General features: G+C 48.0%; 1 protein-coding gene across 8 annotated transcripts in view; it reads right to left on the minus strand.

Annotated features, from left to right (window-relative positions):
• NF2 (NF2, moesin-ezrin-radixin like (MERLIN) tumor suppressor) overlaps positions 1-24,930 on the minus strand; it is a 95,417-nt gene that overhangs the window by 24,435 nt on the left and 46,052 nt on the right. For 4 of the 8 annotated variants that reach the window (XM_073313225.1, XM_073313224.1, XM_073313223.1 and 1 more), the window contains exons 7-13: positions 19,340-19,415; positions 18,767-18,901; positions 15,779-15,853; positions 13,859-13,972; positions 9,862-9,984; positions 9,230-9,447; positions 7,358-7,463 (exon numbers count right to left, since the gene is read on the minus strand). In XM_073313225.1, the coding sequence (XP_073169326.1) occupies positions 7,358-7,463; positions 9,230-9,447; positions 9,862-9,984; positions 13,859-13,972; positions 15,779-15,853; positions 18,767-18,901; positions 19,340-19,415 (847 nt within the window). Of the gene's footprint in view, positions 1-6,424; positions 6,522-7,357; positions 7,464-9,175; positions 9,448-9,861; positions 9,985-11,541; positions 11,788-13,858; positions 13,973-15,778; positions 15,854-18,766; positions 18,902-19,339; positions 19,416-24,930 lie in introns of those variants that run through there. The other 4 variants (XM_073313220.1, XM_073313221.1, XM_073313226.1 and 1 more) reach the window with 3 other exon arrangements.

A 24,930-nucleotide genomic window follows, 5' to 3' on the forward strand; every position in this document is an offset into this window, starting at 1 on the left:
CAGTAAACCTAGGTTACACTTGTGACAAGAAAAGGAGTACTTGTGGCACCTTAGAGACTAACAAATTCATCCGATGAAGTGAACTGTAGCTCACGAAAGCTTATGCTCAAATAAATTTGTTAGTCTCTAAGGTGCCACAAGTACTCCTTTTCCTTTTGCGAATACAGACTAACATGGCTGCTACTCTGAAACTTTTAACGAGTGAAGGTGAGAAATTCCCAGCGCAAACGGTGATTACTAAACTGAGGCGGTTTAAGAAAAGGTTACTCACCTGGTGTGGTGACTGAGGTTCTTCAAGATGTGTATCCCTGTGGGTGCTCCACTTCAGATGTCGGTGCATCCCAGTGCTGTCAATTGGAGATTTTCAGTCTTGTGTGTCTTACTATGAAGGTTGTAACTGCCTTATGGCCTAATGATTACAGGCAGGTTCATGCAGTGATTTGTGGACTAGTGTTGAATACTGAGATGAGGTTGATCATTGTCATGAATCTGTTCATTGGTAGTGCCGTTCTGACCTGTATGGAATCAAGGTGCACCCCGATGAAGTCCAACTGCTGCACGGACACAAGGGTTGACTTTTGTATGTTTATTTATAGTTTTAGGTTCCGGAAGAGTGTGAGGGCTCTCTGGGTGATCTCTGTCGCTGCCATCTGGGTAGGGCCTTTCAAGAGGCAATCGTCTAGGTACAGGAAAATCACTGTTCCTTGTCTGCAAAGGTGTGCTGCAACTACCCTGAGAGTTTTGGAGAAGACCTTTGGTGCAGTGGAAAGACCGAAGGGTAGAACCCTGTATTGGTAGTAGTTGCTTCCTACTGTGAATTGCAGGAATTGTCTATGAGCTGGGTGTATGGTAATGTGGAAATATGCATCTTGTAGATTGAGGGCTGAAAACCAGTGCCCACATTCCAGCGCAGGTATTCTCATACCTAGTGTGACCATCTTGAATCTCTGGGATTGGACGAACTTGTTGAGCATCCTGAGATCTAGGATAGGCCTCCATCCCCAGTTTTTCTTCTGGGTTAAGAAGTAATGGGAGTAGAAACCCTTCCCCCTGTATTGCAGAGGTATAGTTCCACAGCACCAAGTTGAAGAAGATGGTTTACTTCTTGTCATAGAAGGTGCTCATGAGAAGAGTACCTGAAGAGGGATGGGGACAGGAGTAAGGTGGGTGGGCAAGAGGTAAAGGGGATAGCATAGCCAATCTTGACCTCTAAGACCCAACAGTCCATGGTGATTGTTGCCCATGAACGGTCGCAATCGATGGCCAAATAAGCGAGATGTATTTGTCAGTGGTGCTGTCTGGTGGGGGAGGTTGTTCAGACCCTGGACCAATCTTTCAAAACTGTTTGTTCACTGTCAGCTGTGATGAGACTGTTGGTAGCCAGAGATGGTCTCAGTCTTTGTCTTTGCGTCTCATAGGGTCTCTGGAATGATGCGTCTCTATGTTGTGGGTATGGTTGGTAGCGCTTCCGTTTGATGGGACGTGTGTAAATACCCAGTGTGCAGAGAGTCGCTCAAGACCTCATTGGTTTTGGTGGAAAATAATTTTTCCCTATCGAAAGGGAGATCTTCTACTTTCACTTGCAACTCTTTTGGAATTCCTGAAGATTGTAGCCGTAACACCCTACACATGACCACCACTGTAGCTGTTGCTTGTGCTGCTGTGTCAGCGACGTTCAGGGATGCTTGCAAGGCCTTTCTGGCTGCCAGTTGTCCCTCCATCAATATGGCTCTAAATTGGCCCTGCTTCTCTTCCGGCAGACTGTTGATAAATTCAAATAATTTGCCAAAATTATTGTGGTAGTACTTTGTAGGAGAGCACTGTAATTGGCTACTCTGAACTGCAAAGTTGCTGAGGAATAGACTTTCCTCCCAAAGAGGTCGAGCCTCATGTGGTCCTTGTCCTGTGGAGTGGACCTGTAATGTGGATGCTTGCCACGTTAGTTTGCTGCCTCATCTACTAGAGGGTTGGGTGGAAGAAGAGTAAATCCATTCCTTTGGCTGGCACATAATATTTCCCGTCTGCCCTCTTGCACGTTGGTGGGATGGTAGCTCGTGTTTGCCATACCTTCTCTGCTGTTTCCAGGATAGTGTCATTTATGGCCAAGAAGATCTTAGAGGTGGACGAGGTTTGTAAAATCTGTAATAGTTTGTACTGTGTGTCCTGGACCTCCTCCAGGGGGCTGTCCTTGCTCAATGCATTTCTTTTGAAGAGTTCTTGAAACTGAAATCATATGCCACAGTAAGAGGTGGTGGCATAATGGCTTCATCTGACGATGAAGAGCAATTGTCAGCGCTCTTATGAAGAGGGCTCTTATTCAGTGTTCTCCTCGGCTACTGAGGTTTGTGGACTGGGGGATGGTGGAGGTGATCTGAGTTCGCCTGTAGGTGGAGATACTGGTCAGATATCATGAGCCCTGTATGCCGCCTATGGGGCCTAGGGTGGCCATTGCATGGGGATTGGCATAGGGGGACACATCCAGGGCTGTCTATACCATGGATGGACTGCGTGCCTATGCTGAGTTTTAGACCGTAAAGGGTCCCCCTGCTACTCCGCATTCTGTAGGGGAGGAATGCTGCGAAGAAAAGGCACTCTCCTCCTCTTCGTCATTCTCTTCGTCACTCAGCACTGATGGTGCAACAGGCAGTATAGGCTGGTCTGTGGCGATGCATTCTGGAGAGCCATCAGTACTGAAGAAGGGGGACTGAGGTACTGAGGAGGCTGAAATGTCTGTTTGACTGAGAAATTGTTGTGATGCCATTGCTTGCAGTACTTGTGGTACCGACAATGTAGTCTTAGATGGAGCCATAGAGTGAGCCAGTGTCTTGCAGCTCGATTTAGCCTGTGTGGGTGGCACCATCTTGGACTCTGTCCATCGATGCTGACAAAGTCGATGGCGCGGGTGGTGGCGGCATGACTGTCAGCGAGGGTCTCTGTGCAGTTTCTCACACCACTGCGGTTGGTGCCGTGGAGGAGGCATGTCTATGTTTATGCCTTGACTCCGTGTCTCTTGTTTTGGACTCAGCAGATGGCCCAGTACAGACAGTGCTGGAGGTGCCCAGTGCCTTAAAGGTGCTCACCTGTGTGGTGGTCAGAACCAAGGACAGCGACCTGTCAGGAGAAAGTCTCTTTTTTTGTGGTTCTCTCTGCGGAGAGGTCGATACTCTTTTCTTCGAAACTGTCGAGGACTGAGCCTTGTCTTTAGTTGATTCCGAAGTGGATGGGGAGGTCTGTTGTCCCGGTTCGGTTGGAGCGATTTCTCCATAAGAATCAGTTTGAGGTGGAGATCATGGTCACACCTGGTTCTCACTTTGAGACTACTACAGTGAGCAAACTTTTGAGGGTTGTGCAACTCACCAAGGCATCGGAAACACAAGGAGTATCCATTGGAGACCGGCGGCATCGCTTTGCGGCAGGGGCCACAACTCTTAAAGCCTGGGGAACCAAGCATCATTCAGGCAGTTGAGTGTTCCCAGGGCGAACAATGATGAAGTAAGAAAACAAGTTTTTTTGAACTAACTAATCTCTTATTAAGTATACAACTAACTTATCTAAACTATTTCTTGTAGAAGATGACATTGGAACACTTCCCCAGAGCTCTGTCTCAGGCTGAGGATGGTTGAGAAGGAACTGAGGGGGTCAGGTCGTGCACTAGTCAAGGTGCCAACAGCAGCACAAAACCACTACTATGCACACATGGCCCCGACAGACACTGCTGCCGAAAATCTCCAGTTGACGGTGCTGGGCCTCACTGACACCTGAAGTGGAGCACAAAAAGGGACATCACTCGAAGAACTTTTGCTTTTCCTCCCTTGAAGTGATTTTAACTGCACAACCTTAATGCTGCACTACCAGTCTCTTGCACTTAATAAATATAGACTAACAGTCTGCATGTTAGTCTATATTTATTAATATAAACATATCAAGAGGTAAGGTTTAAGTGCCTGAAGGCATGAAAGACACTGATTGGCAGAAGGAATGAAGACAAAGCCATGTCACAGTCATGCCCTGTAAGTTGCCATCATCTTTTGTCCTTGCCAGCTGGAAAACTTGGGGCAAGCACAGGAGAACTGGTTATGCTAAAAGGATCAAAGAAAGGTAGACAATATTTAGAACTGCCTGGAGTGTTCAGTATCCAAGGAAAGTGAAGTAGGCTGAGGGCACACTGAAATAATGAGATACAAGAGGTACCATGAATGGAAAAAAACAAAGGGCTGGGGTAGATCATTAAGCAAGGAGAGGGAGTGAAGGCAGCTGCTGAGAGCTGAGATCAAGAGTAGCATCTGAAAAGCATATCACTGATTGTAAAGGATCCATCACGCTCTTCTCAGAGCCTCAAGGGGGTTCCCCCCTTAGCTATGTAGAGACCCTCTTGCCTTCCCACTGATGGGAACCTGATAACAACTCCCTTTGGAGCCAATCAGTCCCAACTGAGTCACTGAAGAATGGTGCAAAGAAGCCTCCTACTCCTGCTGATCTGAGACTCAAATTCACATACTGGCGCTAAATAAGCCTAATTCTCCCTGCTTGGTAACATAAAAAAACCTAAAAGCACACTGGCCATGGGCTTCAAGAGCTCTGAGAACAACTTAGCAACTTTTATAAAGCATATCTGCTACCAGTTTGTTTCATGGAAGACTGAGTTACAAAAATAGTAACAGCCTCCTCCTGTCCTTTCTGTAGCCTAGCCACCTCCTGCTCTCCTCCTCCAATGATTTAGTTGGGGTTTGATCCTGCTTTGAGCAGGGGGAGGGACTAGATGACCTCCTGAGGCCCTTTCCAACCCTGATATTCTATGATTCCTCCTCTCCTTCCTTAGGCAGCACAGAGGTATTGGATCCTGCCGGCTCTGGAGTTGAGGGACTGCGTAACCAAAGTACAGGAATGAGACAAGAATGAATATGTTCAGTGGGACAGGCTGATTAACAGAGAGAGGAAGTCTGGGTACTGTACTGTGTACTAGACAGAGCTACCATTCACCTGAGGGACACATCTCCTGATCCCCCTTAAGCCACTATGTTCTTATTCTCTTTCTTTGAAGGCTCTTGCCCAGCTGGGTCCCTCTGCATGCTGGCAGGGAAGGAGGACTTACCAGAAGCCAGCTCGCTGAAGCAATGTGCAAGAACAGGATTTCAGTACATATCACTTGACTGCCCTGGAACACACATGCAGCAGAGCAGAGCAGCGCAGCAAGAGAGAGACCGCATGGGAAAAACAAAACAGACAGGCACAGCAACGGAAGGACAGGAGAGAGAGCTTTAAAAATATGTACATAGCAAAGTATTGCTGTACTTATGAAATTACAATGGCCATACTCGCATACTACTGACATTTGGCACCTTGGAAAATAGCAGCCTTTGAGCTGGTGTGACGTGTTGGTACCTGCAGAGTTAACCCAAAGGGCAGAAGCAGGAGCACCAGCAAATCCACAGGGAACCTCTGCAATGTAACTGAGGAGGAGAGTGAGGCATTCCATTTCTTTCTCCATACTGGGAGCTCTGGTGGGAGAAGGTCCCCTGCCTCTAAGGAAAGGAGGGGATGTGGAAGGAAGGCAACGTAACACAGCAGGAAAAACAATTCTCTATTCAATGCCTCTAGGACAGATGCAGCTGGAGGGATGGAGTGAAGCTTGATTCTGTCCAACAATCTTCCCCTTAATTATACTTCCATTCTATAGGCAAAATAGATCTACGCTGGCTGCTAATTAGCACAGAATGAGACAGAGGCGTGTGTGCAGAAGAGGAGAGAACTCACTAGTCTCTGCTTTGTGGGTTTAACAAAGGACAGACCCACCAGCTTGAGGGAGCTTGGAGCTGCAATCTCCTCACAGCTGTTGGTACTTGGCTGATATGACCATTGGGCTTGCAAATCACAATCCTCCACCATCTGGGTACGACAAAGTCATTATTAGAGTTATTGGACTCCAGCAGCCTGTTGGTCCATAGTGTAGTAAAAAGTTAGTTGTGTTCAAAGAGTAGGTTTATGAAGCAGAGAGGCAACTAGCACTCAGTGGAGGGGCCCTAAGTCTGGAAGTATCAGACATTTAATCATTGCAGTCTCTTAAAATAATGACAGGTTTCAGAGTAGCAGCTGTGTTAGTCTGTATTCACAAAAAGAAAAGGAGTACTTGTGACACCTTAGAGACTAACCAATTTATTTGAGCATAAGCTTTCGTGAGCTACTGCTCACTTCTTCAGATGCAAGTTTATGCTCAAATAAATTGGTTAGTCTCTACGGTGCCACTAGTACTCCTCCTCAGTCTCTTAAAAGTTTCTGATCATTTGCAGATAGCTTTGGAAAATGTGGACGAGAAGTCATTTACTTCTAACCACCTTCATGCTGCTTGTTTAAATACTTACTTGAGGTGATGGCATTTCAAAGAAAAATTGAAATGGTGAAAGGTTTGGTAATTGCTCAAGATGGGATGTATCTGTGGAAACTATTCACATCCCTTCAAGCTACGATCTTCCACCTCTTGGGACTAAAACAACAGGATGGATAGCAAGGCCACCAGGTGTATGCTGCAGGGTAGAGATCACTTGATGGCATTCACAGGTCCCAATAAGATTCACAGCAAAAGAAGCAAAGCCAGGAGGAAAGGAATTGCCAGACTGGATCAGAACAACTGTCATTTAACCCAGTATTTGGTCTTCAATGGCAACCAGTACCAGATCCATCAAAGGAAGATGTGCAATCCTCTTACTAGCAGTTATTAGCAGTTGCATCCGATGAAGTGAGCTGTAGCTCACGAAAGCTCATGCTCAAATAAATTGGTTAGTCTCTAAGGTGCCACAAGTACTCCTTTTCTTTTAGCAGTTATAGAGTAATCTCTCACAGGGGAAGTTTCTTCCTGAACACAGGGAGGTTGGGTTAATGCCCTGGAGCATATGTTTATAGGTTCTGATCAATTTTTATCTGATATAAGGAAACAGAGGATGCCCTTATTCACACAAGTGTTTAATCCTATTTTGAATGCTACTAAGCCCTTGGCCTCAATACTTTATATTTGTCTCCACAGTGTTAACAAAACACAATTTTTATTCAGTTTAAATCTGTTGTCTTTTCAATTTCATTTGTACCACATTGTTCTTGTATTAAGAAAAAGGGTAGATGGGAGACAGAGTGAAGCAGTCTGTTCTCTGCTAAACTGCAGACCACCAGATCTGAGGATCTTGGCTGAGGAGCACAGGAAATAGTTTGCAATTCCCCTTACTGAGTTCCACAACAAAGTAGTCTCATAACCCCCCTGATGAGGAGGTGGCACTATGGAAAACAGCCCAACTTCTTTCAAAGCCCTCAAGTGGATGCTGCCCTCTTCCTGGGAAAAAAATGGAGCTGAAATACAAAACACTCTTACCATGTAGGATGACTTGCTGGTGATCTCCAAGAGCTTCTGCTTTGCTCTCCGCTCAGACTCTCGAGCCTCCTGAAGATCCTGCTTTAGCTGATCAGCCTCCTTTGCCCTATGCACAGTAACAAACAATGACAAATATTAAATCAGAGATGGACAGGGAAGGAATGGAGTGGGATGAAAGTCAGAGAAGGGAAAATGGAGCAACACCAAAGTGTGGGTGTAGCGGGGATTGGGATTTATCCGGAAATGAGATCTATTAAGCTGAAGAATAATTTCCAAAAGGGAAATGGTGGAAACCCAATCACTTGAGACCTTCCAACTAGACTGGACAAATACTGAAGAAAACAAATCTGCACTGAACTACCAAGGATGGAGAAGACCGGCTAGATGACCTACCAGGTCTTCTCCTTCTAGCTAGGATCTGATACTGCAGGTGGGGCTGCTACCTGCTCAATTTAGGACACCCTAAATTTAAGGGTTTTTCCCCCCCAGTTTTAGTGGTGAACTTCGAGTTTCACCCAAGACTTGTTTAATATGGGGTGGGAGAGGGGCTAATCAGGTCTCAGGCCTACAGGGCAGTGGAGAACCCAAACAAAGAAGCGGCAGGAGATCCACATCACAAAAGGGCAAGAGCTAAAATCTGGATGTTGTGTTAGCATTTGCAAAAAGACTGACACCTGGACAATAAGGTCAAGCTGCTGGAGTTGGGAGGACAACTTGGGAATACAGTGAGTGATCAAAATCAGAGCAGAAGTAGGAAACTTTGGCTTGGGGAGCAGAAGGTTTGGTCTTCTGAATATTAATCATCTATTGAGGGTTGTTTGTCTAAAAGGAACAGAAGAAAATGCCCAAAAAGTCCTATATGGACTTTAACATGCCAATCTCAGGGCCAAAGGGTTCTAACACTACCATTTATCCTTGATGTATGGCAGCTCCTGAGGACACTCCCTGGGTAGAAAGCAAAAGGAAAGATGACGAGAGAGAGAGAGGGAAGCCTTCTTTGCTCCATCAGAATTTACAAGGAGCTCAAGATAGAGAAGGGATGGCTGGGGATAAAGCTATTGAACAAGCGAGAGGGCTGAAGCCCAATGCACTCATAAGTGATAACAGGGAGGAAGTTAGTTCACCCACTAACGAAATGCAACGTGTGACAAGAGCTCTGGCATACCATAGGCTCTGAATAACACACAACAGGGACTCTGGCACAAAGGGTCCCCAGGCCCAACATGCAACAGAAGCCTCGTGACTAGTCAGGAAGGCGAGAGATCTGTGAGTGCAATGCCAGAGCAAGGGCGAGAATGATGAATTGTGTTTAATATCCAGAAGCAAAAAACTCCAGTGTTATTAATTAATGGAGCCAAATACTTTGGAGAATACGGCAGGTGTTTCTCTGGCTGATCCTACAGCTCAGATAATCTGAGCCAATGTCTGCACATTCTAGTTAGTGCTCCAAGAAGAGCCAGGGAAGAAGAGACCTATGGGCAGTTCGAAAGGAAGACTATATTCCAGCCACTCACTGAAGCCAGTAGCTGAAAGTCCCTCTCCTAGTCACTCTCTCCTCATTGCATCTCTCTCATAAGAATTCTCCGCATCAGGCTCAAATACAAGAAAATCAGGGAGGCCCAATATGTACATTAGCATTCGTTTACCATTCAGCAGAAGCCTACTTTTGACGAACACAGCTGCCTAAAGAAAGAAAACAGCTCAGTCTTGTGGCCAACTAGCCCTCACAGGTGTCTGAGATACCAAGGGCTCACTGCACACCGTTTGGAAGGCCTGTATAAAGTTGTGACCCCAGGATACTGTCTTGGTCAATCTCACTGGCAGATCTGGAAAGTGGAGCATGGAAGCAGGTGTAGGGTTCCTCCCTCTGACCTTCTCTCCGATTCTTCTGCCATCTTCAACGCCAACATCTCTGCCTCCAGGACCTTCTGTTCCATCAACCGTTTCTCTTCCTCTGTCCGGATTGCCGTGGCTTTGATCCGCTGCATCTCCTGCTCTGCCTCAGCTGCTTTCTGAGCCAGCAGCTTGGCTTCCTCTTCTGTGATCTGGGCTTTTTCAGCCAGCAAGTCTGCTGTCTCTTCAGATCTCATCTGGGAACCAACATATACAGCAGTGTCAGCATGCACAAGGCCCCACCCTGACATGTCCAAGATTCCTGTGGTAGGGACCCTAAGTCCCCTGCCCCACCTTTTTACTATGACTCACATGTGCACAAATTCCCCATTTCCACAATCCTTGCAGTGCTCTGGCCACTGTGCAATAAGCTCCCAACCAAGACTCTGATACTCTCAGGCTCTCTGCCTCCAGTTAATCCTCCACTCAGACGGTGTCATAGCAGGGCCCTTGCACCACACCATTCAGCTGACCCATCTGTCTTTTTAATCACTGTTCACCAGCCGGGGCTTACGAATAGCCCCAGAATGCACACTGCATGTCTGCTGACTTCAGCAAAGGGAGTCACAAACGTCTGCAGTGACTGGAGAACAACCACCATAAAGACATACCAGAGCCTCATTGGCCATTGTCGCCTCCTCCTTTAACTGCAACAACCTCCTCTCCAACTCATCCCTTGTTCGCTCTGCCTCTTCCCTCATCTGCTTCTCTCGAGCCAGCCGCTGTCGTTCCATCTAGGGAGATGAGAGGAGACGAAGGAAAGGAAATGACAAATATTAGAATAACCAACGTTCAGTGTATTCCTGTGATGGGGCACACTCGCCCCACACTGGACAGGGAAGGGTTAACACTACATTGTGTTAACCACACCCTCTCAACTCTACTGAGCATGCTCCAAATGCACTAGTATAAAAGGGAGCAGCTCAGCTCAGGTACTTCTGACTGCCAGGGAGGAAGGACACCACCGGTTCCAGCCAAGGATCAGCTGAAGCCCGAAGCCATGGGAGTCAGACACCAAAACCCAGGCAAACGCCAAGCTACCCTCAGAGGCCCCACAGAGTCCGGAGTTGTCGGGGACAGTGCAGGCTAGGGAACCCGGAGACAGCTGAGATGCCCAGACCACAGCAGCGGAAACTATAATAGGAAGCAGCCAAGAGCAACTAAATAGTGGCCTGGTTAGTGAACCTGAATTTTGATACAGCATGTTTCAGTCTGAACCCCACGCTGATGCAGTGGCCCGCACTCCGGGCACAACCAGGGGCCTGGGCTGGGGTCCGGTGACCCCTTTTTGTGCGTGGCGGCCCCCTTCCCGACTGAGACCACTGGACCTCACTACCAGAGATGAATTTACTGACTTTGGCCATTAGGTCTTACTGCCCTGCTAAGAGGAGCGAACCTATGGACTTTAGCCACTAGGCCTTACTGACCTGCCAACTGAGGCAAGACTATTGACACTGGCCGTTGGGCCGCACTGCCCAGCTATTAGAGGCAAGTACACTGACTTTTGCCTTTAGGCCTCATTGCCCTGCTAAGAACGGCAAGTATATTGACTCAGGCTAAGGTTATGTCTAACCTACAACCCTAAGAGAGACGGCACACACTCGCCCTACACTGGACGGGGCCTCCCACCAACCATGTTACAATTCCCTAGGTATGGTGCATTTCACGGACAGGATGGGAATATTGTCTGCGGGTCGGAGAGCACTCGGATGAGTATGATCTCCTCCTTCTGCTTCAACTTATCCATTTGTCAACTAGTGATATTTCACTACCAAAAGGGGACAGGCCTATTAATGTGTGTGAAACACTCTGTGATCCCAGGATGACAAGCACTGTAAACCACAAATTCAAACAGGGACCTTTGTTATTTTCCCATCAGATACAACAGCAGCTAAAACCTAATGCACTGGAAGTTCTTCCCCATTCTATTCATTTAATGGGTAGGCCAGAAAGTGTATGCTTACCAACAGTAAGATTCCGATACACGTCAAGCTACCTCCTCTCACCGTGTACAAGTAGTCACGGTACACGTGAGAAAGAGCCAGTCAGGTCCTCTCCGATACAACCTAATCTAGCGGAATCCCTTCCACCTGCTCCCAGGAGAATGTGCAGGACCTGTACTACCCCTGAAAGCACCCGGCAGTCAGTAGTTTAGGCAGCAGCTGCACACTGTACAACTTGTGCCCTTTGCTAACCAAGCGGTGGAAGGGAACTGCAAAACCAGTCAATTCACCACCTCTTAGTACTCAGATCGCACAGTGATGGGCCCATTATAAATACAGTACCTTGGTTACACGTATAGATCACTGCATTACTCAGGCCACATACTGAGTTTAATGAGCCGAACAAGGAAGCAAGCCATCTCCCTGTTATCCTCAGGCACTGGCTGTGTTCTGAAAGCAGGACACCCATTGCTTTTACAGTGGTGCTTCTCTCTACTAAAGGTACCCTTCATCAATCACCACTTGTTATGATCAGGATCCCATTCAGGGTTCATGATGTGAGCAAACTGCTCGGAGCCAGTTCACACAGTAACCCTAGAGTGTAGGCAGCGAGATACAATAAAGGGGGTTAATCCAAGGGAAGGCGGCAAATCTCCACATTTCTTATATAGCCTGGTGGCGAGGGCACTGGACTGTGCCTAAGGTGACCTGGGTTTAATTAACACGCCTGCTGGGTGGCCTAGGGCAAGTCACTTTCCCTCTGTAAAACGAGATCGTGAGCCTGACCTCCTCTGCAAAGCACCTTGAGATCTATGGATTAAAAGCACTAGCTATAAGCCAAAAAGAAAAGGAGTACTTGTGGCACCTTAGAGACTAACCAATTTATTAGAGCATAAGCTTTCGTGAGCTACAGCTCACTTCATCAGATGCATATCGTGGAAACTGCTGCAGACTTTATATATACACAGAGAATATGAACCAATACCTCCTCCCACCCCACTGTCCTGCTGGTAATAGCTTATCTAAAGTGATCATCAGGTGGGCCATTTCCAGCACAAATCCAGGTTTTCTCACCCTCCACCCCCCCACACAAATTCACTCTCCTGCTGCACCAGCAGGAGAGTGAATTTGTGTGGGGGGGTGGAGGGTGAGAAAACCTGGATTTGTGCTGGAAATGGCCCACCTGATGATCACTTTAGATAAGCTATTACCAGCAGGACAGTGGGGTGGGAGGAGGTATTGGTTCATATTCTCTGTGTATATATAAAGTCTGCAGCAGTTTCCACGATATGCATCTGATGAAGTGAGCTGTAGCTCACGAAAGCTTATGCTCTAATAAATTGGTTAGTCTCTAAGGTGCCACAAGTACTCCTTTTCTTTTTGCGAATACAGACTAACACGGCTGTTACTCTGAAACCTAGCTATAAGCCAGGTATTATTCCTCCTCCTCTGGCCCCACTTGCAAAAGCTCTACCCATTTCATCGCAAAGTCAGTGATAAACATGTACCCACCCCTCACCTCCAGAGCCAGGTGGTCACTTCCCTGGTAACTCTTCCCAAGCCCCTGAATCCCTACCAGGCAGTCACCCAAGGCTTCTCAGTTCTTCCTGGCTTCATTCAGACAGATCCTCCATATCCCTCAAGGAGCCCATCAAATTCCAAACACTGCCCCCTTCCCCACTAATTCCTGAATATTCCAGGTTACTCATCATCCTCAACCTCAAGGAGGATTGCCTGGGGCTCCTTTTAGTCTGCCAGCACCATTCCTATACTGGCCAGAGGCACAGAGGTTAGATGCAAGCATTCTCTCCTCCCAACCAAAGACGAGGGTGCTGCCCTTGAAAGGAGAACTGGACACAGGTCTCCTGCATGGCACTCCAGAGCATAGTAGAAGGCGAGGCAAGGTACTCAGTTCTAACCCCCAATCCTTTGCAATAAATCCCAGTAGACATGTCTGAATCCAAGAGCAGTACATCTGCGTTTAAAGTCTCTTGGTACAGCTTGCTGATACTGCTGCTATCTAGTGGCTTATCCAGAAACAAACATTTATATTCTAAGCAGCAGCACTCAGATTAGCTGTGTGGGTTTCAGTGAGTAGAAAAGGTCTATGAACAGAAAACAATGATTCATACAATCCAATTTGCTGATATATTCTCATTGGCTACAAGCTGGTGCCTGCGATGTGTTGTTCCTGCCGCCTGACCTATGACGGATAGAGGCCAGGACTAAATCAGCATGCAGGCTGCATGCCCTGAAATGTCAGCATGCATTCCATCACCATCTAATTAGGAAATGAGAGCACAAAGCAATGGCAAAGCACAACTCCTGCCTTAATTACAATCAACTTCCCCAAGACACTACAACTTTCCTGCAACAGGGCTAGGTAGGGATGGATGCAAACATATGTACCATGCGCACAGGTTATCCTTTTCCCCATCTACTTATACCTCCGAGCCTGTAGTCTGGTGACTTGTCAGCCATTCTGCCATCAGCCCACATACCGAAGTGTAAGAACTACATGTAGTAACGGGGCAGGCTACTAGATGAGCTGCTCAGCAGGGCCTGCCTTGCACACCTGGTGCTTTGTGCTATTCTGTTCCCTCCTGGTATATTTATATTTCTGATTTTAGCTCACATCTGGGTTGTATTACAAGGTCTCTCTCACCTGCTTTCTGGCCTTCTCCTCCCTGGCTTGTGCTTTCATCTGCTGGACCTCCAACGAGTCTGCCTTCCTCCTCCTCATGAATAGATCGTGGTTTCCAATACAAAGCTGAAGAATCTGTTCCAGCCAAAAATAAGGGGAAAGAAAGAAATTAACACATACATACTTAAATGACATGATCTGTACTGCCAGCACATAGACCAGAGTTATTAATACTTAGTGCTCATATAGCACCTTCATCCATGGATCTGAAAGCACTTTACAAAGTATCATTATCCCCATTCTACAGATGGGGAAATCAAGGCACAGAAAGGTAAAGTGAGTTACTCTCAGAAATGGAACCCGGGTCTTCTAAATCCCAGTGCATTTTCCTATGAGCTGGATCAAAATGCCCCTCCAGGTTAAAGGAGCACTATGGGATGAGGTACCATAAGAAACATATCTTCACTCTCGGGAAGGAGGGGAGATGAAAAGACAGAAAGGCTACCCGATGCACAGCATTCAACCCACTTACACCAACCAGTCTGGAGCAGAACCACAGCCTCGCTGGAGGCCTTCAGCCATGCCTGCTGCATGACTTGTGGAGCAATGTAGTTGATTCTAGCCCTTAGGGGCAGAGGAGAATGATCTGAAACTGAGTTGGTGGGAAGAATGGTAGGAAAAAGCTAAGGGGTAGGTGAAAACTACAGTCTCCCTCAGACTCATCTCTAAGGGCCTGATTCAGACCTCACTTGTGCTGGCATAAATCAGGACTAGAGTACAGTGAAGTTACATCAGTGTGAGACTGAGGAGAGTACAATAAGTATAAGGGGGGAGGGATAGCTCAGTGGTTTGAGCATTGGCCTGCTAAACCCAGGGTTGTGAGTTCAATCCTTGAGGGGGCCATTTAGGGATCTGGGGAAAAAATTGGGGATTGGTCCTGCTTTGAGCAGGGGGTTGGAGTAGATGACCTCCTGAGGTCCCTTCCAACTCTGATATTCTATAAGGCCCAAGGATTAGGCCCTGCCTTGGTAAGGTAACAGTACCTTTCCTGAGTCTACAGTAGGTACAGGGCAGACTATGTTGGCAGAGTCAGGACAGAAATCCCTCTGCCTACCCCCAAAAGAACCCAAAATATACTGTACTCTCCTCTAGAGAGTACAGCTGAGTAATAGGTATTACAGATTCTGGGTCAGATTTTCAAGAGCCAGCAGCTCTTATTGTTCTCCTGATGCAGAGTGCTGTTGAAAGTCTGGTCACTAGTCAGGATGCCTCAAGAAGCGCTGCTGGCTACCGACCAATTTTGAAAATCTGGCTCTAGATTTATTACGTGGTTTTCTGGCTGTAAACTTTACAGTCAAAACAGACAATAATGTCTAAAGTGAGTGACTTTTTTCCACCTTGCATAAATGGCCATAAGTACATGAATACAATGGATATGAGTTAGTCTCTTCTCTTCAGACAACCACTTGTCACAACTCAAGTGATGTGTCCCGATAGAGGCTGAGTACTGAGTGAGCACAGACCAGTTAGTGTTTTCTATTAGACACTGTGATCATCCTGAAATACATCAGCAGAGCAGCAAGGGGAAGCCCAGGAGAAGCAAAAAGGACATTTGGGGAACGAGGGAGATGAGAAGAATTTTGTATTTACAGCGCAGGTCAGATGTAACCAGAAGGCTCAAAAAAAGAGATCAGTGGAAGAGATGGGGAGAAATTCCATGAAGGAGCTTGACTCTTCCCCCCACCCTTTCTCAGAGGCTATAAATTCTTGATTGGATCCAAAACATTGGATCAGATGTGCAGTCCCTCAAGTCAAGTGTGCTACCTCTGACAGTAGCCAAGATGTGTGAATAAGGAAAACCCTTAAAGAACATTCCCTCACATTGCCTACAGAAGCTTCCTCAAGCTACAGACAATAAAATCACTGTGCCTTCGAACTTACCAGCTTATTCACACGCAGCTTTGATGAATTGAATTTAAAGACATCGATCTTTTTGTCCAATGGCTTAATTGTAAACTGAAAGGAGAGAAAAAGAAAAAAAGCTATCAAACTCAGAGCCTAGAACAAAACAGGGTAGCAGAAGAATTACACAGCATGCTGGCTAAGAGCAGGTAAATGGAGTGCCAGATAAACAAGCCTGAGAGCAGTCCTCATGGCTTCCTTCCAAGCAGGCCAGCTAGGATCAAAAAGCAATCAAGAACTGCTGTTCCCCCATCAGGAAAGCTCAAGTGCCTCCCAGAAGCAATGTCCTTAAGCTGCAAGAGGAGAGAGTGATTCCTGTCTGCTCAGCGAGTGCTCTCTGATGACCAGCTCACAGGTCTTGGATGGGGTTGTATACCCACCCTTACAACCAAAGGCAAGGTGCTTCTGTCTAGCAGGATATGGGGAACTAGGAACAGGGAGGATTAAAAACAATTGTGGCCCATCAGAGTAGAAGAACTAGTTTGAACTGCCCAGTGGGTTGGTGCTTAATTATAGAAAGCAGAGATGGAAAGAAACAGTTCTATTTAGGGTTGGCAGAACTGGATTTTAATTTTTTTTATAACTTTGAACATTCATTTATCAATTTAAATTTTCAACCTTTATCAATTTAAATTTTCACAGCTGCAGGAAACCGGGAGGTTCAGAAAACAGGGGGTCAGACAATAATAATTTAATCTCAGTAGATGTTGAGATTTATAAATCTTTATCTTTCTGATCATTAAAACACAAATTGTCAACAGCACATGGCAAAATATACAAAATAAATATCCTTAAAATCAAACTAAGAAGTTCTCAAGCAGCATTATTCTTACTTTGCCTATCTGTACATTTTGATCATCATCGACGGAAATAGTTTTTAATTGGTTTGTGTGTATGTGGTGAAACTGACATTTACCAATTACATATCTAATCCTTCCGAGCCAGTTATATTCCATCCATGCCTCTAGCCTATCTCCCCCAACCCTGAGAGCCAGTATGTGATTGCTCCATACAGTCTATTCTCCAGGACTTTGGCCAAACTTAACTTTATGTTACAGGCCTTATGTCCCACTTCCCTTGGGAGACTATTCTGCAGTCTAAAATGTTATCCTGTTACTCCTAAGTGTATTTACACAATCTTGTGCCACCCTAAACAATTTCATCCCCTCCTTGGTGCTTACTGCATTCAAAGTACTTCCCAACTACAATCAGCCCACTCCAGCTTCAGGTCATACAGTACTGGTTGTACTGCCAGGGATAGGGGTTCAAGGATCATGGTGCTGGGGGCCCATATCATAAGCTGAATGGATGGGGACTCACAGTTAACAAAAGGATACTTCACAAGATCACTGCATAAAGATTAAAGCAGGTCAAGGATTACTGACATGATAGAAGATGACAGTGCCTCCTCCAGGAGAAATATCTATTACAGTCTATTGTGTCAAGGCCTACTTGCAGCTGCTTCAGCCCGCAAAGTCATAGAATCATAGAATCATAGAATATCAGGGTTGGAAGGGACCCCAGAAGGTCATCTAGTCCAACCCCCTGCTCAAAGCAGGACCAATTCCCAGTTAAATCATCCCAGCCAGGGCTTTGTCAAGCCTGACCTTAAAAACCTCTAAGGAAGGAGATTCTACCACCTCCCTAGGTAACGCATTCCAGTGTTTCACCACCCTCTTAGTGAAAAAGTTTTTCCTAATATCCAATCTAAACCTCCCCCACTGCAACTTGAGACCATTACTCCTCGTTCTGTCATCTGCTACCATTGAGAACAGTCTAGAGCCATCCTCTTTGGAACCCCCTTTCAGGTAGTTGAAAGCAGCTATCAAATCCCCCCTCATTCTTCTCTTCTGCAGGCTAAACAATCCCAGCTCCCTCAGCCTCTCCTCATAACTCATGTGTTCCAGTCCCCTAATCATTTTTGTTGCCCTTCGCTGGACTCTCTCCAATTTATCCACATCCTTCTTGAAGTGTGGGGCCCAAAACTGGACACAGTACTCCAGATGAGGCCTCACCAAGTCCTAGAATAACGCATGAACAGGGAGCTCTCGCTGCACGGACCTGGGTGTGGGCAGAAAAGAGTCGTAGGAGAAGAAAGCCTGCCGTGCTTGGGCTGGTGCTCTAAGTTATGGAGAGCTTTCGTTTTAATTCCTAAACAAAGGGGGGGGATTAAATTGTGCATGAATCACTTAAGAAAAACAAGCATAAGCTCAACTGAAGTGAGAATCGTTTGCTTTTTGCCCTCATCAAATATCTGTTTAAATTAAAAATAAAACAGAAACTAAACAGCTAATTTGTTTACCTATCATGAATGTAGCTAATTTCCTTTGTGCAATTCCCTCAGACTGCCCAGGGAATTGGTCATTTTCACTTTCTGTAGCCAATTTTACCTCCTTATCCTAGTCTTAGCGGTGTTGGGATCACAACTACTCAAGAAGCCACTCCTATTCACATAAACAGTTTAATCAAAATCAGCCACAGATGTTGGGCCTACACTACTTGACACCTAAGAAAAGATTCAATCTGCTGCACTGAGCCTGGCATTCTGGAAGTTTGGACGCTCAGAGTAATATAACGAAGCAGTGAGAGCCAAAAGCTCTTCTTACCAGGAATGCATTTAATTATACTTCACGATGCCAGGGCATAGTCACAGTAAGACAAGATTCTCATTTTCTGAGCTTTCAGCTGGCTGGGCTGAGCACACTAGGGGTAATTTTCTTCTTAAAATAGTTAAACAGAGGGCTCTAAAAATAGCAAATAAAAAAAATAGCCCCTGGGCTGAGCTCTTGAACACTTGCTTTCAAAACCATACAAAAGCCTGGGAATGAAGGGTTCTATAGGAAAGACTGAGATAGCTTTGGCTGAGACTGTGAGAGCAAATGCAAGTGAAGCGGGAGAGAAGAGAAGTCCCTCTGATTTGTTATTACATTCCTATTGGTATTTGTACATAGGATAAAGGTGCCCTACCTCCTTATCACTGTAAGAGATATTCCGAATCTCGTTCCACGGAAAAGAGATTTTGGGGGTCAGCCTGTTTTCTGGGTCGTAGATGTGAAGCCCCAGTGCATCAACCCCAAGCAACAGCTCGGTGCCCTTCTTATTCTACAGGAGGGAAGAACAGAGCAAAACAAACCATTTCCATTTGAAGCCAGAAGATTTGAGGAGGATCTGACACAAATGGTTACATTCTACTAGTTTCATCCAGCCCTGACCAGAGATGCAGCACCAACTATGCCAGAGGGGATCCTGCATCCCAAGCGCCAGGCACCGTGCACTGCAGTGGTAACTCATTCATTCACTCATTCTCTTGGGAGGCTTCTGGCAGCAGCTTATCCAATGCCTTCCCCGTCCCCTCTCCCCGCCCTTAGGTAAAATACTGCAGGAGTGCAGCCAGCTTTGAGTTTCACACAGTCATCTCAAGGCAAGTTGGTGAGGGGACCTTTAACGCGAGGACTATTCCTCTCACATACCTCTTCCCCTGCCCCAGAAACACAATGGACTCAAGATGCTTTGAAAACATGACCCAAACTCTGAACTCACCCTAATCGCAAAGTAGTTTACTCCATACATCTCCAAGTCCTGAGCGATCTTCAAATATTCCATTTCAGCTTCATCTCTGTCAGGTAAATACAGGCCAAAGTTACAGACAGGAAGAGAGAGGGGGAAACAGACACCTTCTAAGCCTTACAGGCATGCAGTGCACTCGAGCCAGGACTTCTCTATTGCAAGGGTCAAGTCTCTGCTTACCAGCAAGATCGATCAAGATCCCCAGAAAATCCCAGTTTGCAGCTTACCTGCATCCTAATGTCTATTAACAACAGCACAGAGGATGCAATGTTTCAAGCCTTGTCTCGACCCCAATCCCCTGAACAGACTCAGTTTGTGTGGCTATGGTTTCAGATCTCTCTTGCTTTGTGCTCATCCCCAAGGAGGAGTGTATTGTCCAGTAAGGGTATAACTACGCATACTAGCTTGAGGTACAAGGAATCATTGGATTTGTGAGATTTCACTCACTTAGACTCCTATTTCTCTCTCCTGCCCACTGAGCATCACTCCCATCTCAGCCATCATTTCAGTGGGTCAGCAGCAGGAGTGCTGTGATGCCCTACCACATGCATGGCCCTGCTGCAGTGGTATTCCAAAGCCTCCCACTGGAATCCCATTAACATACTATTATGACTGGCCAGCAGAGGGCACTAGGAGTGGTAAAAGCTCTCTCCAACTGCTCATTTAGGACTTGTCTACATACAAAATTGTACCACATTAGCCATACTCATAACTAAAATGGTACAAACCGTGATTTAGTTGGGGATTGGTCCTGCTTTGAGCAGGAGGTTGGACTAGATGACCTCCTGAGGTCCCTTCCGACCTTGATATTCTATGATTCTATGAAACACTCTTGCTTTGCTACAGTTCTACTGATATAATGGTGCGTATGCTGGTATAGCTTATTCCTGTAGGGCACGGGTGGGCAAACTTTTTGGCCCAAGGGCCACATCGGCGTTGCGAAACTGTACGGAGGGCCGGGTAGGGAATGCTGTGCCTCCCCAAACAGCCTGGCCCCCGACTCCCTATCCGCCCCCTCCCACTTCCTGCCCCCTTACTGCCCCCCTCAAAACCGCCGACCCATCCAACCCCCCCTGCTACCTGTCCCCTGACCACCCCCTCCTGGGACCCCCACCCCTAACCGCCCCCCAGGACCCCACCCTCCCCACTCCCTGTCGCCTGACTGCCCCGACCCCTATCCACACCCCCTGCCCCAGACAGGCCCCCCCGGGACTCCCATGCCTATCCAGCCACCCCTGTTCCCCATCCCTGGACTGTGCCCCCGCCCCCCCGAACCTCCGCCCCATCCAATCTCCCCCTGCTTCCTGTCTGCCCCGACCCATCCACCGGAACTCCAACACCTATCCAACCGTCCCCTGCTCCCTGCCCTTTATCCAAACCCCCCGCTCCCCGCCCCCTTACCATGTTGCTCAGATCAGCAGGAGCTCGCAGCCCCGCCAAAGCCAGCCACACTGCCCATGCTGCCTGGCAGGAGCGGCAGGCCAGAGCGCTGGCAGTGCGACGCGCTGAGGCTGCAGGGGAGGGAGGATAGCAGGGGAGGGGCCGGGGGCTAGCCTCCCTGTCCAGGAGCTCAGGGACTGGGCAGGACGGTCCTGCGGGCCAGATGTGGGTACCTCTGCTGAAGGGAAGGGGTATAAGCTATATTGCTATGTACGTGCCTTATAGTGATATAGAAAAAACGGTTACTCACCTTTCGTAACTGTTGTTCTTCATGTCCATTCCAATCAGGCGTGTGCGTGCGCACATGCATGTTGGCCGGAAGATCTTTCCCTTAGCAGCATCCGTCGGGTCGGCCTGGGCGCCCCTTGGAGTCGTGCCCTCATGGAGCCTAATATATAGGCTTGCCGACCCGCCACCCCTTCAGATCCTTCTTGCCAGCTACTCCGACAGAGGGGTAAGAGGGTGGGTATTGGAATGGACATGAACAACACATCTCGAAGAACAACAGTTACGAAAGGTGAGTAACAATTTTTTCTTCTTCGAGTGCTTGTTCATGTCGATTCTAATCGGGTGACTCCCAAGCAATTTTAGAAAAAGTGTGGTCAGAGCTGTCCACTGATTAGAGTACTGCTCTACCAAAGGCCGCATCATCTCTGGCTTGCCTAGTAACCGCATAGCGCGCAGCAAAAGCGTGTATGGATGACCACGTCACCGCCCTGAAGATTTCCTGGGTGGGGACTTGAACCAGGAAAGCTGTTGATGAAGCTTGCGCCCTTGTAGGCTGCACCATTATCGGAATCCCTGCTAGACTGTAGCACTCTGTAATGCAGGCCACAATCCATGATGAAATGCGCTGGGTCGAAATAGGCTGACCCTTCATCCTGTCCACTACTGCTACGAAGAGCTGTACTGACTTCCTGAACGGTTTCATCCTCTCGATGTAAAAAGCCAGCGCTCTGCGGACGTCGAGAGTGTGGAGCCTCTGCTCCCTCTTATTCACATGAGGTTTAGGGTAGAAAACTGGGAGGAAAATGTCCTGGTTGATGTGGAACTGCGACACAACCTTCGGGAGGAAGACTGGATGGGGTCTGAGCTGAACCTTGTCCTTAAAAAATATGGTGTAGGGCAGCTCCGACGTTAGAGCCCTGAGCTCAGACACCCTCCAGGCTGAAGTTATCACCACCAGGAACGTGACCTTGTAAGAAAGGTAGAGCAGGGAGCATGTTGCTAGAGGCCCAAAAGGGATGCCCCATGAGCCTAGCAAGGGCCAAGTTAAGGTCCCAAGCAGGAACTGGTTGGCGGACGTGGGGGTATAACCTGTTGAGGCCCTTCAGGAAGCGACTGACCAGAGGGTTAGCAAAAACCAAATGGCCCTGTACCCCCAGATGGAAAGCCGAGATGGCAGCCAGGTGCACTCTTATAGAGGAGAAGGAGACCCCTTCCTGCTTCAAGTGGAGAAGATAATTCAAAATCTGGGGCACTGAGGCTAGTGCCGGGGGCAAGTCGCGCTGAGCTGACCAGATTGAAAATCTCTTCCACTTGGCCAGGCACATGGCCCGAGTGGAGGGTTTCCTATTGCCACGAAGAACCTGTCTGACTTGTTCTGAACAGGAGAGCATGAACAGATTCAGCCATGGAGCCTCCATGCTGTGAGATGGAGCGACTGCAGGTTCAGGTGCTGGAGATGCCCATGAACTTGAGTGAGAAGGTCCGGGAAGAGCGGCAAGGTAATCAGGGCTCCCACTGACATGTCTAAGAGAGACATGTACCAATGCTAGGCGGGTGCTATGAGAATGACCCGAGCCCGGTCTCTGCGGATCTTGAGCAGGACCTTTTGGATGAGCGGTATGGGCGGGAGGGCGTATAGAAGAGGTCCCCCACAATGGAGGAGGAATGCATCCGCTGCGGAGCCCGGACTGTGAGTCTGAAGGAGCAGAACTGCTGACACTTCCTGCTGTGTCACGTGGCGAAGAGGTCGATCAGGGGACAGCCCCACCTCTGGAAGACCGAACATGCGACGTCTGGGCGAAGAGACCACTCGTGGCTGTGAAAGGACCTGCTGAGGCCGTCCTCCAGCTTGTTCTGGACCCCGGGAAGGTACGACACTTGAAGATCGAATGAGTGTTCTGTACAAAAGTCCCATAGCCTGAGGGCTTCCTGGCACAGGAGAGAGGAGTGTGCACCCATTTGTTGATATAGAACATCGCAGTCGTATTGTCCATCATGATCGATACACATCGAACTGCTAGATAAGGGCAGAATGACTGACATGCTAGGCGTACCGCCCTGAGCTCCCTGACATTGTTATGAAGACTGAGATCTGTCTGTGACCAGAGGCCTGGAGTCCTGTGGTCCCACAGATGGGCTCCCCATCCCAAATCTGATGCATCCGTCACCAGCACTAGGGATGGCTATGGGCAGCAAAGGGAACTCCTGAGCACACCTGCTGAACATCCGTCCACCACAGGAGCAAGTCAAGGATAGGGCAAGGCAAGGTCACAATCCTGTCCAAGCTGTCCCTGGCAGGTCTGTACACTGACGCAAGCCACGACTGAAGCGGCCAAAGCCTGAGTCTGGCGTGTTGTACCACATATGTACAGGCTACCATGTGCCCGAGAAGTTTCAGGAAATTTCTTGCAGTGGTAGTAGGGAACTGCATGAGTCCCTGGATCATGGTGTTGAGGGCCTGGAATCTCACCTGTGGGAGGAATGTTCTGGCTTGAGTTGAGTCCAGTACCGCCCCTATGAACTCGGGACAGAGTCGATTTGGCTTCGTTCAGTAGCAGTCCCAGATTCTTGAAGGTGGCTCTGATGAGCTTCCACCTGAGCCCTGGAGCGGCCTTTCCAAGGTAATGAAACCCCTGTTCCTGATGTCTCCGCAGAAAGGCGGCAACGACTGCCATGCACTTGGTGAATACTTGAGGTGCTGCTGACAGGCTGAACGGGAGAACAGTAAATTGGTAATGGGAACCATTTACCACAAACCTGAGAAACTTTCTGTGGTTGTATGAGATTGCTCTGTGAAAATACTCATCCTTCAAGTTGAGGGCAGCATACCAGTCTGCTGGATCCAGTGAAGGGATAATGGAGGCCAGGGAAACCATGCGGAACCTGGCCCTCATGAACTTGTTGAGGTCGCGCAGGTCCAGGATAGGCCTGAGGCCACCTTTGGCCTTCAGTATTAGGAAATAGAGGGAATTGAAGCCCTCACCCCTGTGGCTCCAGTGGAACCTCCTCCACTAGGAGCGACAGCACCTCCTGAATGAGAAGTTGCTCATGAGAAGGGTCCCTGAAGAGAGACAGGGAAGGGCGGTGGAAGGGCGGGAGGGCACAGAGTTGGATGGAGTATCCCTTCTCTACCGTGAGAAGCACCCAGCGGTCTGAGGTTATACGGGACCATGCACGGTAGAAAGGGGACAGTCGGGAGGAAAAGGTAAGATCCAGTCTCTGATCTGGTGTACCGTCCTCGACTGCACCTTCAAAAGGCCGGTTTAGGGCCAGAGGGCGGTTTGGGTTGGCCTTGATTAGCAGAGAGGTGTTGCCTCCTCCTGCCGCTCCGGTTCCTCCTCTGAGAGCTGTCCTGGCGGTTCTGCTGCTGGAACCTTTGAGGAGGTTGCAGGTGGAAATGTCTCCACTGTGTGGCGGGGGTACGCAAGCCAAGATCGGAGAGCGGCTCAGGAGTCTTTTTGGCTGTGGAGCCGTTTGTCTGTCTTCTCTGAAAACGGAGTCCCTCCCTCAAATGGGAGGTCCTGAATGGTTTGCTGGACCTCATAGGGCAACCCTGAGACTTGCAGCCAGGCCCCGTTTCATAGCCACCCCTGTCACCATGACTCTTGTGGCAGCGTCTGCAGCATCTAAAGCTGCCTGCAAGGCAGCCCAGGAGACTAATTTCCCTTCTTCCACCAAGGCGGTGAACTCCGACCAAGAATCCGAAGGGACGAGCTCCGTGAATTTTGCCATTGCTGCACAGGTGTTAAAAGGGTACCTGCTCACAATGTCCTGTTGGTTAGCAATACGGAGCTGCAAACCACCAGTGGAGCAGATCTTCCTACTCACAAGCTCTAGGTATTTAGAGTCCCTATTCTTTGGGGAAGGACCTTGGAAACCCTGTCTTTCCTGCTGGT

This window comes from Lepidochelys kempii, chromosome 15, assembly GCF_965140265.1.
Source record: "Lepidochelys kempii isolate rLepKem1 chromosome 15, rLepKem1.hap2, whole genome shotgun sequence".
Taxonomy (NCBI): Eukaryota; Metazoa; Chordata; order Testudines; family Cheloniidae; genus Lepidochelys; species Lepidochelys kempii.